The sequence below is a fragment of the Eleutherodactylus coqui genome, chromosome 9, assembly GCF_035609145.1.
Source record: "Eleutherodactylus coqui strain aEleCoq1 chromosome 9, aEleCoq1.hap1, whole genome shotgun sequence".
Classification (NCBI taxonomy): domain Eukaryota; kingdom Metazoa; phylum Chordata; class Amphibia; order Anura; family Eleutherodactylidae; genus Eleutherodactylus; species Eleutherodactylus coqui.
In genome coordinates, this window is record NC_089845.1 from 172,820,009 (window position 1) to 172,836,029 (window position 16,021).

At 52.0% G+C, this 16,021-nt stretch overlaps 1 protein-coding gene across 4 annotated transcripts in view; it reads right to left on the minus strand.

Annotated features, from left to right (window-relative positions):
• The window catches only part of CYRIB (CYFIP related Rac1 interactor B), a 209,557-nt gene that overhangs the window by 49,032 nt on the left and 144,504 nt on the right, over window positions 1-16,021 (minus strand). For all 4 annotated transcript variants that reach the window (XM_066578793.1, XM_066578792.1, XM_066578795.1 and 1 more), the window contains one exon: window positions 15,003-15,085. In XM_066578793.1, the coding sequence (XP_066434890.1) occupies window positions 15,003-15,075 (73 nt within the window). In that variant the 5' untranslated portion in view covers window positions 15,076-15,085. The remainder of the gene's footprint in view (window positions 1-15,002; window positions 15,086-16,021) is intronic.

Here is a 16,021-nt window from a genome sequence, read left to right on the forward strand (position 1 = left end):
GAGAACCAGAGACCAATCAGCGCCACCCGATGGAAATGTAGAGGCGCGCGCTACACCACGGCTGCCACATACCAGAGAAGCAGAGACCAATCAGCGCCACCCGATGGAAATGTAGAGGCGCGCGCTACACCACGGCTGCCACATACCGGAGAAGAGACCAATCAGCGCCACCCGATGGAAATGTACAGGCGCGCGCTACACCACGGCTGCCACATACCGGAGAAGAGACCAATCAGCGCCACCCGATGGAAATGTACAGGCGCGCGCTACACCACGGCTGCCACATACCGGAGAAGAGACCAATCAGCGCCACCCGATGGAAATCTACAGGCGCCCGCTACACCACGGCTGCCACATACCGGAGAAGAGACCAATCAGCGCCACCCGATGGAAATGTACAGGCGTGCGCTACACCACGGCTGCCACATACCGGAGAAGGGACCAATCAGCGCCACCCGATGGAAATGTACAGGCGTGCGCTACACCACGGCTGCCACATACCGGAGAAGAGACCAATCAGCGCCACCCGATGGAAATGTACAGGCGTGCGCTACACCACGGCTGCCACATACCGGAGAAGAGACCAATCAGTGCCACCCGATGGAAATGTACAGGCGCGCGCTACACCACGGCTGCCACATACCGGAGAAGAGACCAATCAGCGCCACCCGATGGAAATGTACAGGCGCTCGTTACACCACGGCTGCCACATACCGGAGAAGAGACCAATCAGCGCCACCCGATGGAAATGTACAGGCGTGCGCTACACCACGGCTGCCACATACCGGAGAAGAGACCAATCAGCGCCACCCGATGGAAATGTACAGGCGTTCGCTACACCACGGCTGCCACATACCGGAGAAGAGACCAATCAGAACCACCCGAAGGAAATGTACAGGCGCGCGCTACATCACGGCTGCCACATACCGGAGAAGCAGAGACCAATCAGCGCCACCCGATGGAAATGTACAGGCGTGCGCTACACCACGGCTGCCACATACCGGAGAAGAGACCAATCAGCGCCACCCGATGGAAATGTACAGGCGTGCGCTACACCACGGCTGCCACATACCGGAGACGACCAATCAGCGCCACCCGATGGAAATGTAGAGGCGCGCGCTACACCACGGCTGCCACATACCGGAGAAGAGACCAATCAGCGCCACCCAATGGAAATGTACAGGCGTGCGCTACACCACGGCTGCCACATACCGGAGAAGAGACCAATCAGCGCCACCCGATGGAAATGTACAGGCGTGCGCTACACCACGGCTGCCACATACCGGAGACGACCAATCAGCGCCACCCGATGGAAATGTAGAGGCGCGCGCTACACCACGGCTGCCACATACCGGAGAAGAGACCAATCAGCGCCACCCGATGGAAATGTACAGGCGTGCGCTACACCAGGGCTGCCACATACCGGAGAAGAGACCAATCAGCGCCACCCGATGGAAATGTACAGGCGCGCGCTACACCACGGCTGCCACATACCGGAGACGACCAATCAGCGCCAACCGATGGAAATGTAGAGGCGCGCGCTACACCACGGCTGCCACATACCGGAGAAGCAGAGACCAATCAGCGCCACCCGATGGAAATGTACAGGCGAGCGCTACACCACGGCTGCCACATACCGGAGAAGAGACCAATCAGCGCCACCCGATGGAAATGTACAGGCGAGCGCTACACCACGGCTGCCACATACTGGAGAAGAGACCAATCAGCGCCACCCGATGGAAATGTACAGGCGCGCGCTACACCACGGCTGCCACATACCGGAGAAGAGACCAATCAGCGCCACCCGATGGAAATGTACAGGCGAGCGCTACACCACGGCTGCCACATACCGGAGAAGAGACCAATCAGCGCCACCCGATGGAAATGTACAGGCGCGCGCTACACCACGGCTGCCACATACCGGAGAAGAGACCAATCAGCGCCACCCGATGGAAATGTACAGGCGTGCGCTACACCACGGCTGCCACATACCGGAGAAGAGACCAATCAGCGCCACCCGATGGAAATGTACAGGCGCGCGCTACACCACGGCTGCCACATACCGGAGAAGAGACCAATCAGCGCCACCCGATGGAAATGTACAGGCGCGCACTACACCACGGCTGCCACATACCGGAGAAGAGACCAATCAGCGCCACCCGATGGAAATGTACAGGCGCGCGCGCTACACCACGGCTGCCACATACCGGAGAAGAGACCAATCAGCGCCACCCGATGGAAATGTACAGGCGCGCGCTACACCACGGCTGCCACATACCAGAGAAGCAGAGACCAATCAGCGCCACCCGGTGGAAATGTACAGGCGCGCGCTACACCACGGCTGCCACATACCGGAGAAGCAGAGACCAATCAGCGCCACCCGATGGAAATGTACAGGCGCGCGCTACACCACGGCTGCCACATACCGGAGAAGCAGAGACCAATCAGCGCCACCCGATGGAAATGTACAGGCGCGCGCTACACCACGGCTGCCACATACCGGAGAACCAGAGACCAATCAGCGCCACCCGATGGAAATGTAGAGGCGCGCGCTACACCACGGCTGCCACATACCAGAGAAGCAGAGACCAATCAGCGCCACCCGATGGAAATGTAGAGGCGCGCGCTACACCACGGCTGCCACATACCGGAGAAGAGACCAATCAGCGCCACCCGATGGAAATGTACAGGCGCGCGCTACACCACGGCTGCCACATACCGGAGAACCAGAGACCAATCAGCGCCACCCGATGGAAATGTAGAGGCGCGCGCTACACCACGGCTGCCACATACCAGAGAAGCAGAGACCAATCAGCGCCACCCGATGGAAATGTAGAGGCGCGCGCTACACCACGGCTGCCACATACCGGAGAAGAGACCAATCAGCGCCACCCGAAGGAAATGTACAGGCGCGCGCTACACCACGGCTGCCACATACCGGAGAAGAGACCAATTAGCGCCACCCGATGGAAATGTAGAGGCGCGCACTACACCACGGCTGCCACATACCGGAGAAGAGACCAATCAGCGCCACCCGATGGAAATGTACAGGCGTGCGCTACACCACGGCTGCCACAAACCGGAGAAGAGACCAATCAGCGCCACCCGATGGAAATGTACAGGCGTGCGCTACACCACGGCTGCCACATACCGGAGAAGAGACCAATCAGCGCCACCCGATGGAAATGTAGAGGGGCGCGCTACACCACGGCTGCCACATACCGGAGAAGAGACCAATCAGCACCCCCCGATGGAAATGTACAGGCGCGCGCTACACCACGGCTGCCACATACCGGAGAAGCAGAGACCAATCAGCGCCACCCGATGGAAATGTACAGGCGTGCGCTAAACCACGGCTGCCACATACCGGAGAAGCAGAGACCAATCAGCGCCACCCGATGGAAATGTACAGGCGTGCGCTACACCACGGCTGCCACATACCGGAGAAGAGACCAATCAGCGCCACCCGATGGAAATGTACAGGCGTGCGCTACACCACGGCTGCCACATACCGGAGAAGAGACCAATCAGCGCCACCCGATGGAAATGTACAGGCGCACGCTACACCACGGCTGCCACATTCCGGAGAAGCAGAGACCAATCAGCGCCACCCGAAGGAAATGTACAGGCGCGCGCTACACCACGGCTGCCACATACCAGAGAAGAGACCAATTAGCGCCACCCGATGGAAATGTAGAGGCGCGCGCTACACCACGGCTGCCACAAACCGGAGAAGAGACCAATCAGCGCCACCCGATGGAAATGTACAGGCGTGCGCTACACCACGGCTGCCACATACCGGAGAAGAGACCAATCAGCGCCACCCGATGGAAATGTACAGGCGCGCGCTACACCACGGCTGCCACATACCGGAGAAGCAGAGACCAATCAGCGCCACCTGATGGAAATGTACAGGCGCACGCTACACCACGGCTGCCACATACCGGAGAAGCAGAGACCAAGGATGGCAACGCCCCGCGAGGGCAGGCAGGGATCTCCACAACGCTTGGGCTCTGTACGCACTGCACAGATTTTCTGCTTGCGCCCCGCGGCGGGCGTTGTGGAGGTCGGCCTTTCTACTCACGTCTATTGGATGAACTCCACCGCATCTGGTGAGATCCGCGCCACACGCCCATTTCTGCACAGTTATGATAAAAATCTTCTCCCTTGCTGCTACAGTAAATGGAGAGTCGGCAAGGAAAATCCAAGGTAACCGCGCCCCCGCGAACACGAGCCTGCGGGTCCAGTAAAAACTGCGGCAAACCGCCCATCATTCTGCCGCGGACCTGCGCAGACCTATCCGTCCGATGCAGAAAATCATGACTACTTCAAAAAACAAAAGTTGGCTTCTTGACTCAGACATGCGCTCCCCCCCATCAGTAGGCCGCCCGCGGGCCCCGCTGCTTGATGGGACCACCACATGGATATGGCGCGCTGACAGGGGACGTGCGGATCCGCGGCGAGACGATGCACATCTTGCTGCGGTTTGTGGAGGTGATCGTTCCGCCGTGTGACCGCGCCCCCACTATGGAGGTTCACCGGGTCTGCCGCAAAATTCACCCTTTCCACCGATCTGCGTCAGAAGCGGCGCCGCGCTCGGGTCACTGGGCTCAGGCTTTGTCTACAATGGAAAACAAAGCCCAATCTGCTACAATTGCGCTGAAGTCTCGGCGATTACAGTAAGTTGGGGTAAGTGGCCGCCCTTATTCTTCTCCTGAGTCAGATGATGCAACTAGAACCGTCGATCATGGAGTCGCTCAGAGAACACAGTGCAAAGCCACGATTGGCTGCCGCTTTCACATGACGTGGCACCACTCTGGACGTGGCACCACTCTGGACGTGGCACCACTGCCAAGAAAGGGTGGCGGGCGGAGGAACCGACACCCTGCGGTGGTGGAATCAGCCTTCTCCCAGCAACCACAAGCACTTAAAGAGGTCTAGGATTAGAGAAATATGGCTGCTTTCTTCCTAACACAGCGCCCCCTTGTCCGTGGGAAGTGTCTGGTATTGCAGCTCAGCTCCATGGAGGTGAATACGACCCACAGACAAGGCGGCGGCCAGGATTAGAAGACCCTGAAAACCCTTTAATTCAACTGATGCAGAGGAAACTCGAGGAAAGCCCAGAGAGCGAAGCGAGCGGCAGAACCCAACCCCACTTATATCGGTCAGTGAGACGCGTTAATCCATAGAGTTTACCACAGCGCCCTCTGCAGGTACTAGAAGGTGACAGCGCTCATACTAAACAGGACGTAACACGCAACATACATGACAGGACCACAGAAAACTTCCACTTAAAGTACGGCTACATCAGAGGTCTGCAACCTGTGGAACTACAACTCTCAGCATGCTGTGAAGACTGCAGTGTCAGGGCACGCTGGGCGTCAGACCCGCAGAGGTGCGGGCCATGTGAATTCCATATTAGAGCGGGGCTTCATGTATTCTACATATGTTGAAGTGTGATAGTGGAACAATGAAAAAAAACTTCTGCAACTTTCTGATAAATCAAATTTCAAGACATACGCTTGCTGTCAGTGAAATGTCCGTTAAAACATCCAGAAACTGAACACAACCCAAAAGGGGACCAGCACTCATCCCACATGGGGTCTTGGGGATTGGGTACACCCCAGTCACTGACAGCAAGCAGACACCTGGAAAAAAGAAGAAATAAAGTATATGGGGACCAACCTGAAGCTACAACTCCCAGCATGCACTGCTACCATAAGGCTGAGTGTCCGGGCAGGACGGACTATCGCCAGCAATATGCCGCCACACGGGGAGGGGGGACTAATGTCAGTGCGATATTACGCGATGAACCCATCTTAATAGGTTAATCGTGGCGGACACTCGGCCTAAGGCTGCCTATAAAAAGGGATCCCAGTCACAACGAGTAGGACTGATTTACTAGCAAATGACGTGTGTGTGTGTATATACAATTCCCAGTTACATCCTGTATTATACCCCAGAGCTGCACTCACTATTCTGCTGGTGGAGTCACTGTGTACATACATTACTTATCCTGTACAGCTCCTGAGTTACATCCTGTATTATACTCCAGAGCTGCACTCACTATTCTGCTGCTGGAGTCACTGTGTACATACATTACTTATCATGTACTGATCCTGAGTTACATCCTGTATTATACCCCAGAGCTGCACTCACTATTCTGCTGCTGGAGTCACTGTGTACATACATGACTTATCCTGTACTGCTCCTGAGTTACATCCTGTATTATACTTAAGAGCAGCACTCACTATTCTGCTGGTGGAGTCACTGTGTACATACATTACTTGTCCTGTACTGCTCCTGAGTTACATCCTGTATTATACCCCAGAGCTGCACTCACTATTCTGCTGGTGGAGTCACTGTGTACATATATTACTTATCCTGTACTGATCCTGAGTTACATCCTGTATTATACCCCAGAGCTGCACTCACTATCCTGCTGGTGGAGTCACTATGTACATACATTACTTATCCTGTACTGATCCTGAGTTACATCCTGTATTATACTCCAGAGCTGCACTCACTATTCTGCTGGTGGAGTCACTGTGTACATAGTACTGCTCCTAAGTTACTTCCTGTATGATCCTCCAGAGCTGCCCTCACTATTTTGCTGGTGGAGTCACTGTGTACATACATTACTTATCATGTACTGATCCTGAGTTACATCCTGTATTATACCCCAGAGCTGCACTCACTATTCTGCTGCTGGTGGAGTCACTGTGTACATACATTACTTATCCTGTACTGACCCTGAGTTACATCCTGTATTATACTCCAGAGCTGTACTCACTATTCTGCCAGTGGAGTCACTGTGTACATACATTACTTATCCTGTACTGATCCTGAGTTACATCCTGTATTATACTCCAGAGCTGCACTCACTATTTTGCTGGTGGAGTCACTGTGTACATACATTACTTATCCTGTACTGATCCTCAGTTACATCCTGTATTATACCCCAGAGCTGCACTCACTATTCTGCTGGTGGAGTCACTGTGTACATACATTACTTATCCTGTACTGCTCCTGAGTTACATCCTGTATTATACTGCAGAGCTGCACTCACTATTCTGCTGGTGGAGTCACTGTATACATACATTACTTATCCTGTACTGCTCCTGAGTTACATCCTGTATTATACCCCAGAGCTGCACTCACTATTCTGCTGGTGGAGTCACTGTGTACATACATTACTTATCCTGTACTGCTCCTGAGTTACATCCTGTATTATACTGCAGAGCTGCACTCACTATTCTGCTGGTGGAGTCACTGTCTATATTTGTTAAATCATAATGTAATACACAAAGTAACGCAACTTGCTATGTAGATTATACAATTGCAAGGAAAAGTAAGTGAACCCTTTGGAATAACCTGGATTTCTGCACCAATAATACAATGTGTTCTGATTGTATCTTATGGCCAATGACTGCGGGCGTCACCACTGAGGCAGTTGCACTCGTGCGGAGCATTTAGACAGCCTCCGCCGCTGGGTAGCGGGCTTCTCGCTCAGCGCTTCACCTTCTATGTCAGTATTTTACACAGATCGAGAAGCTCGCGGTTCAGTCCTAGTTTTTATGCGGCTGTCCGATAACGAACGGCGAGCGATTCCACCAACAATGATAATCAGATTCCCTTGTTTACACCGGACGCTCACAAGGAGTGCAGACGGCCATAAGTGTATAGACACCATGGTACTGGTCACACGGCTCACCGTCCGGTGTAGACGGCCATAAGTGTATAGACACAATGGAACTGGTCACACGGCTCACCGTCCGGTGTAGACGGCCATAAGTGTATAGACACCATGGAACTGGTCACACAGCTCACCGTCCGGTGTAGACGGCCATATGTGTATAGACACAATGGAACTGGTCACACGGCTCACCGTCCGGTGTAGACGGCCATAAGTGTATAGACACCATGGAACTGGTCACACAGCTCACCGTCCGGTGTAGACGGCCATAAGTGTATAGACACAATGGAACTGGTCACACGGCTCACCGTCCGGTGTAGACGGCCATAAGTGTATAGACACAATGGAACTGGTCACACGGCTCACCGTCCGGTGTAGACGGCCATAAGTGTATAGACACCATGGAACTGGTCACACGGCTGCAGCATCCGGTGTAGACCGCCATCAGTGTATAGACACAATGGAACTGGTCACACGGCTCACCGTCCGGTGTAGACGGCCATAAGTGTATAGAAACAATGGAACTGGTCACACAGCTCACCGTCCGGTGTAGACGGCCATAAGTGTATAGACACCATGGAACTGGTCACACGGCTCACCGTCCGGTGTAGACGGCCATAAGTGTATAGACACCATGGTACTGGTCACACGGCTCACCGTCCGGTGTAGACGGCCATAAGTGTATAGACACAATGGAACTGGTCACACGGCTCACCGTCCGGTGTAGACGGCCATAAGTGTATAGACACAATGGAACTGGTCACACGGCTCACCGTCCAGTGTAGACGGCCATAAGTGTATAGACACAATGGAACTGGTCACACAGCTCACCGTCCGGTGTAGACGGCCATAAGTGTATAGACACCATGGTACTGGTCACACGGCTCACCGTCCGGTGTAGACGGCCATAAGTGTATAGACACCATGGTACTGGTCACACGGCTCACCGTCTGGTGTAGACGGCCATAAGTGTATAGACACAATGGAACTGGTCACACGGCTCACCGTCCAGTGTAGACGGCCATAAGTGTATAGACACAATGGAACTGGTCACACGGCTCACCGTCCGGTGTAGACGGCCATAAGTGTATAGACACAATGGAACTGGTCACACGGCTCACCGTCCAGTGTAGACGGCCATAAGTGTATAGACACAATGGAACTGGTCACACAGCTCACCGTCCGGTGTAGACGGCCATAAGTGTATAGACACCATGGTACTGGTCACACGGCTCACCGGCCGGTGTAGACGGCCATAAGTGTATAGACACAATGGAACTGGTCACACAGCTCACCGTCCGGTGTAGACGGCCATAAGTGTATAGACACAATGGAACTGGTCACACGGCTCACCGTCCGGTGTAGACGGCCATAAGTGTATAGACACCATGGAACTGGTCACACGGCTCACCGTCCGCTGTAGACGGCCATAAGTGTATAGACACCATGGTACTGGTCACACGGCTCACCGTCCGGTGTAGATGGCCATAAGTGTATAGACACAATGGAACTGGTCACACGGCTCACCGTCTGGTGTAGACGGCCATAAGTGTATAGACACAATGGAACTGGTCACACAGCTCACCGCCCGGTGTAGACGGCCATAAGTGTAGACACACAATGGAACTGGTCACACAGCTCACCGTCCGGTGTAGACGGCCATAAGTGTAGACACACAATGGAACTGGTCACACGGCTCACTGGCCGGTGTAGATGGCCATAAGTGTATAGACACAATGGAACTGGTCACACGGCTCACCGTCCGGTGTAAACGGCCATAAGTGTATAGACACAATGGAACTGGTCACACGGCTGCAGCGTCCGGTGTAGACGGCCATAAGCGTATAGACACAATGGAACTGGTCACACAGCTCACCGTCCGGTGTAGACGGCCATAAGTGTAGACACACAATGGAACTGGTCACACGGCTCACCGTCCGGTGTAGACGGCCATAAAAGTGTATAGACACAATGGAACTGGTCACACGGCTCACCGTCCGGTGTAGACGGCCATAAAAGTGTATAGACACCATGGAACTGGCCACACGGCTGCAGCATCCGGTGTAGATGGCCATAAGAGTATAGACACAATGGAACTGGTCACACGGCTCACCGTCCGGTGTAGACGGCCATAAGAGTATAGAAACAATGGAACTGGTCACACAGCTCACCGTCCGGTGTAGACGGCCATAAGTGTATAGACACAATGGAACTGGTCACACGGCTCACCGTCCGGTGTAGACGGCCATAAGAGTATAGACACAATGGAACTGGTCACATGGCTCACCGTCTGGTGTGGACGGCCATAAGTGTATAGACACAATGGAACTGGTCACACGGCTCACCGTCTGGTGTAGACGGCCATAAGTGTATAGACACAATGGAACTGGTCACACAGCTCACCGTCCGGTGTAGACGGCCATAAGTGTATAGACACCATGGAACTGGTCACACGGCTCACTGTCCGCTGTAGAGGGCCATAAGTGTATAGACACAATGGAACTGGTCACACAGCTCACCGTCCGGTGTAGACGGCCATAAGCGTATAGACACAATGGAACTGGTCAGACAGCTGCAGCATCCGATGTAGACGGCCATAAGTGTATAGACACAATGGAACTGGTCACACGGCTCACCGTCTGGTGTAGACGGCCATAAGTGTATAGACACAATGGAACTGGTCACACAGCTCACCGTCCGGTGTAGACGGCCATAAGTGTATAGACACAATGGAACTGGTCACACGGCTCATCGTCCGGTGTAGACGGCCATAAGTGTATAGACACCATGGAACTGGTCACACGGCTCACTGTCCGCTGTAGAGGGCCATAAGTGTATAGACACAATGGAACTGGTCACACAGCTCACCGTCCGGTGTAGACGGCCATAAGTGTATAGACACAATGGAACTGGTCACACAGCTCACCGTCCGGTGTAGACGGCCATAAGTGTATAGACACAATGGAACTGGTCACACAGCTCACCGTCCGGTGTAGACGGCCATAAGCGTATAGACACAATGGAACTGGTCAGACAGCTGCAGCATCCGATGTAGACGGCCATAAGTGTATAGACACAATGGAACTGGTCACACGGCTCACCGTCCGGTGTAGACGGCCATAAGTGTATAGACACCATGGAACTGGTCACACGGCTGCAGCGCTCATTAATCACATTGTAAATATCAACACAGACAAACATCTGAGGGTTAGGATTGGTGATCGATCAGCTGGAGACCCCACTGTGCGGCTGATCCTCGGGCTGTCCTGCAGGCAAAGCTCCTACTGAATGCAATGGGAGATGTGCCTGCAGTACCAAACAGGACCACTTCAATGTAGACAGCCCTGTCCACACTGACAGCACGCCTGCGAGTCAGTTGAGCAGTGGAACCTCCCTGATAAACTGATAGGTCATCAACAATAAAAGTCCTGGAGAAGCCCTACAATCTGTCTTCAGGAGCCAAGTAATAAGGTGTTTCTGTTAAGGCGATGACATGGCAGTGCCAGGGTCACATTAACCCGTTAACCACAGGGCGTTTATGTCCTGCGTGTGTGCTTGATTACAAGCAGATCCCGCTCCATACGTTGCGGGTGACAGCTATCTTTGACAGCCGACCACTACCTGCAACAGTCGCGATCAGTGCTGGTTTGTGGCTGATGTGGAGAGGGCATTGTCATCATGTCTGGGATGACCTAGTGAATCCTGCACTGAGCAGGGGGTTGGACCCGATGACCCCGGAGGACCCGATGACCCCGGGGGTCACTTCCAACCCTACCCAGTCTAGGATCATTAAGGCAACAAATGCTAGGGTGGATCAGAATATCTCACGAGGATATAAGGGCCACCATCCATGACCTAAAGCTGAAGAGATGTGGGGTGATAGACCAATGCCATGCAGCGGGCTCTTGGGCGTCTTCTTTTGGACCCACTGACTGTGCCGAGCAATAATGTTCTTTCCAGAGAATTGGCTCGTACGACAAACTATGAAAGCCGAGTGGTGATTCAGCCTTCTAGTGATACTTATGGATCGCCTTATTAGTGGCCATCTCCAGCCGTGGCATGCACAGCATACGCCGCCGGCTTGGCAGCTCAGACGCCTCCATCCTCCTGTCTGCTTTGAGCACCCCGCTTGCGCACACGTGTAGTTATTAGGGACTGATTGCACTGATGATTCGGATCTGGGCTGCACTGCCGCTGCCGCTGCTCCTCCACATCTTCACAATTCCTTGCATTGCACTACGGCCAAGACGGATTCTTTGTTTGATTTCAGGCCCCGATTCGTCACTGCGGTTGGTCTTGGATCCAAGGAAAGTGAAATCTTGGCCTGCCCCACTTTCTTACGTGTGGATTGTTCTGCGCACTACAGCATTGCTGACTGCTGGCAGCAGCGTTGTTTTCTTTATATGGAGATACAGTCCCATGTGTTCGCTCTCTTCTTTAACTCTTTGATTAGGTATTCAAGGTCATTTTCATCTATTGGAGATCACACGTCTTCGCCATGACCCAGCGCAAGATTGTGATTGGGTCTCCAGGGCCACGCCACCTGCAGAACCAGCTTAAACATCAGGGAGTTCCGCTTCAATGAAGGAGGCCATACGTTTTTGAATGATCTTTTTAGTAGAGTTTTGCTTGCGTGTGTTATAAGAGCGATGGTCCAAAAATTGCCGCAGTCTTGGGCATCACCTTTTTTTTAAATTACAAAGTAATGATCCGCGCCACCAAGGAATGTAGTAAAAAGGACTCACCTGGTGCTCAGCGGGGTTCCCATAGACCGTGAGATCCTACGGGAGCTGCCCGCTGGCACCTGTAGTCCAGGTAGGCCCGTAGTAAATGAAGAGACTTCCAATATCCTTCGGTGAGGAAGGAGAGTCGCCAGGAAAGAAACAAACCCCAAAGGGAGAGAATCCCCTCAATGGGTAAAAAATAAAGTTCAAAGACAAAAAGGTCTTTCCGCGCTGCTGTCGGAGCTCCTCTTAGAGAAACAATGAATATAAACTGTCGTGGCAGACAGTGCTTAAATATACAATTCGTTGGTTTTAATTCCAAAGATAAAAATACAAAAATTGCTGCAAGAAATAGCTCTGCAGCAACGATCTTTACAACGCGTTTCAGCGTTCTATAAACGCCTTTATCAAGTATAAATAACAGTCAAAAAATCCCACATTATATAGCAAATCTTACCTCTCTGGAGGTGGGAGTTCCCGGTGGTTAGCGGGCGCCTCCGTGCCGTGTCGCTCTGGCATGTGATATCTATTTATATGTATATTTATTATATATATCTATTGGCATGGACCCATCTTTGGGAGGTGGCTTTCACAAAATCTATTTTGAATCCAAGTATTATCCTTAGTGTGTAAAACTTATTTTTATCATAGATTAATATCCATAAGTTTTTATATAACTGCATATAATTATATTTTCATGTATTCTTTGTTCTGGTTTCCTTATCTGAAATTGATTGAGATTGATTTAAATGGTTATGTTACACCCTTCCCTCTGGAGGTTGGAGTTACCCCCGTTTTCATTCTAGGAGATCGAGAGTTACGCTTTTGACGCGCCTCCTCTCTACATTTAGGGAGTTTACGTTCATTATCAGCGTACATTTACGCTGGAACACCCTCTCCGTTACCCATCTATGACACTTTGATACCGCGCCAGAGCGACACGGCACGGAGGCGCGCGCTAACCACCGGGAACTCCCACCTCCAGAAAGGTAAGATTTGCTATATAATGTGGGATTTTTTGACTGTTATTTATACTTGATAAAGGCGTTTATAGAACGCTGAAACGCGTTGTAAAGATCGTTGCTGCAGAGCTATTTCTTGCAGCAATTTTTGTATTTTTATCTTTGGAATTAAAACCAACGAATTGTATATTTAATCACTGTCTGCCACGACAGTTTATATTCATTGTTTCTCTAAGAGGAGCTCCGACAGCAGCGCGGAAAGACCTTTTTGTCTTTGAACTTTTTTTTAAATTGGGACAAAGACTGATCTTGTCCAGGGCTTTGGCCATTGTTTGGTCTTCCAGATCCGTCTACAAAGGGTTGCTTGGAAGAGAAGATTTGTGTTGTAGAAAGGCCAAATTAAAGGGGTTGTCTCGCGGCAGCAAGTGGGGTATACACTTCTGTATGGCCTGGTCCTTAAAGGGGTTGTCCCGCGAAAGCAAGTGGGGTTCAGCACTTCTGTATGGCCATATTAATGCACTTTGTAATGTACATCGTGCATTAAATATGAGCCATACAGAAGTTATACACTTACCTGTTCCGTTGCTGGCGTCCCCGTCTCCATGGTGCCATCTAATCGCCCGATTAGACGCGCTTGCGCAGTCCGGTCTTCTCCCTGGTGAATGGGGCCGCTCGTGCCGGAGAGCTGGTCCTCGTAGCTCCGCCCCGTCACGTGTGCCGATTCCAGCCAATCAGGAGGCTGGAATCGGCAATGGACCGCACAGAGCCCACGGTGCACCATGGGAGAAGACCCGCAGTGCATCATGGGTGAAGATCCCGGTGGCCATCTTGCTAAGGTAAGGAAGAAGTCGCCGCAGCGCGGGGATTCGGGTAAGTACTAAACGTTTGTTTTTTTTAACACATGCATTGGGTTTGTCTCGCGCCGAATGGGGGGGGCTATTGAAAAAAAAAAAAAAACGTTTCGGCGCGGGACAACCCCTTTAAGAGTCCTGCCCCTAACCCTATGGAGCGGTTTTAGCATGAGCTGAGGAGGGCTAAGCATGCAGGGCATCCCAGAAATACTGATGAACTGAATGATAAGGGGCAAATGCCCAAAATTCCTTCTCAATGCTGTGCAAATCTGACTCCCAATTACAGGAAATGTTTTAGGGGGGGGGGGGGGGGGGGATTGCTACAAAATGTGGATCTACAGGTTATTAAATTCCATGGTTCACTTACTTTTTCTCACCGGCAATGTGGATGCTTACTTAATGGGCTGAATAAAAGTCTTGAGTGACAGCTGTCTGTGCATTGTTACATTAGGTTTGTCTATAATTGTGCCTTAGATACAATCAGAGCACTTAGTCATCAATGCAGAAAGCCAGCTCATTCCAAAAGGTTCACTTACTTATTCTCAAGACTGTACCCCTAAAAATGGTGCATTCCTCAGCAGCATGCACATTCTGCTCTTCGGGCGCGATGATTAATGAACCTGCGTGTCTGAGGATGTACAGCCTGATCCAGTGGAAGCTTTCGTGGTCTCCATCGGCAGACGGACGAGTAGAAGCAGACAGACAGCGAGTGCGGACAGATAAATGCAGTCTACGGCAGGCAGACAAATATATAAAATCAGATTCTCACTTTCGAAATCAAGGAAAAAATTTGGCCCTTGCTCAAGATCTGTGCATGTCAAAACTTTAAGAAGGTTCCCCATGATAAGACACCTGTCGAGACAAGAAAGAGAGGACAAAGCAGTCTTTATCAGCTAGAACACCCGATGTACACAGAGAATACATACATGAGTAGAGGACGACGCCGGCAGATATGGCACTCCGGAGAACCCGAGGAACGGAGCACTTCGTATCTTCACACGTCAACAGGGGGTGTCCGGCCATGATCAGCTAATCTCAACCTTCTTGGAAGGGATGTATGGCAACCGCGATACATACAACTCCCAACGTCTGAACTGCATCCTCAAAATGCATGAATGGTGGTACAAAGACGACTGGGCTTGGAAGAGATTAGCTGCACTGGGGGACATAGCTGTTGACTTTATGTCTTCTACTGCTGGGCATGGATCACTAAGGACCCGCAATGATTTAAACCAGGGATCAGCAAGTGATTGTGACCAACTCCAAACACTGGTGAGGAGGCACCATTGAGAAAGCCATGAGGTTGCCCATCCCTGGTCTTCTGGATGTAGTGGTTCATGCACAACAGTATCTTGGAGTTGGGTGGTGAGATTAAGCCACGTGCTACACCGCTGTGAGGGGAGCACATGGATGAAGACGAGGCTTCTAGTTCTCGGTGGTCCGTGCTGTGCGCTCAGGAAGAAAAGACACCAAGTTATTACATAATATGTGCTTCACGACGGACCCATCTCCCTACCGTGAAGGGCAAAATTACTTCTATCCACCTGAATAGCAGAGCTTACGATAGACTTGTCTATAGTGACAGATCCTGGACAAGTAAATGACAAAGTACACTACGTTGACAGAAGTATTGGCCCCCCAGCAGTCCGGTGCCGTCAGGTGATGTTTGAGCATTAGGTAAAAAGGAGATGATCACACGGGCTCTGGCGGGGGTGGCTGTCACCGGGTGTCGAGCTGACAACGGGGTCTGGCGGGGGTGGCTGTCACCGGGTGTCGAGCTGACAACGG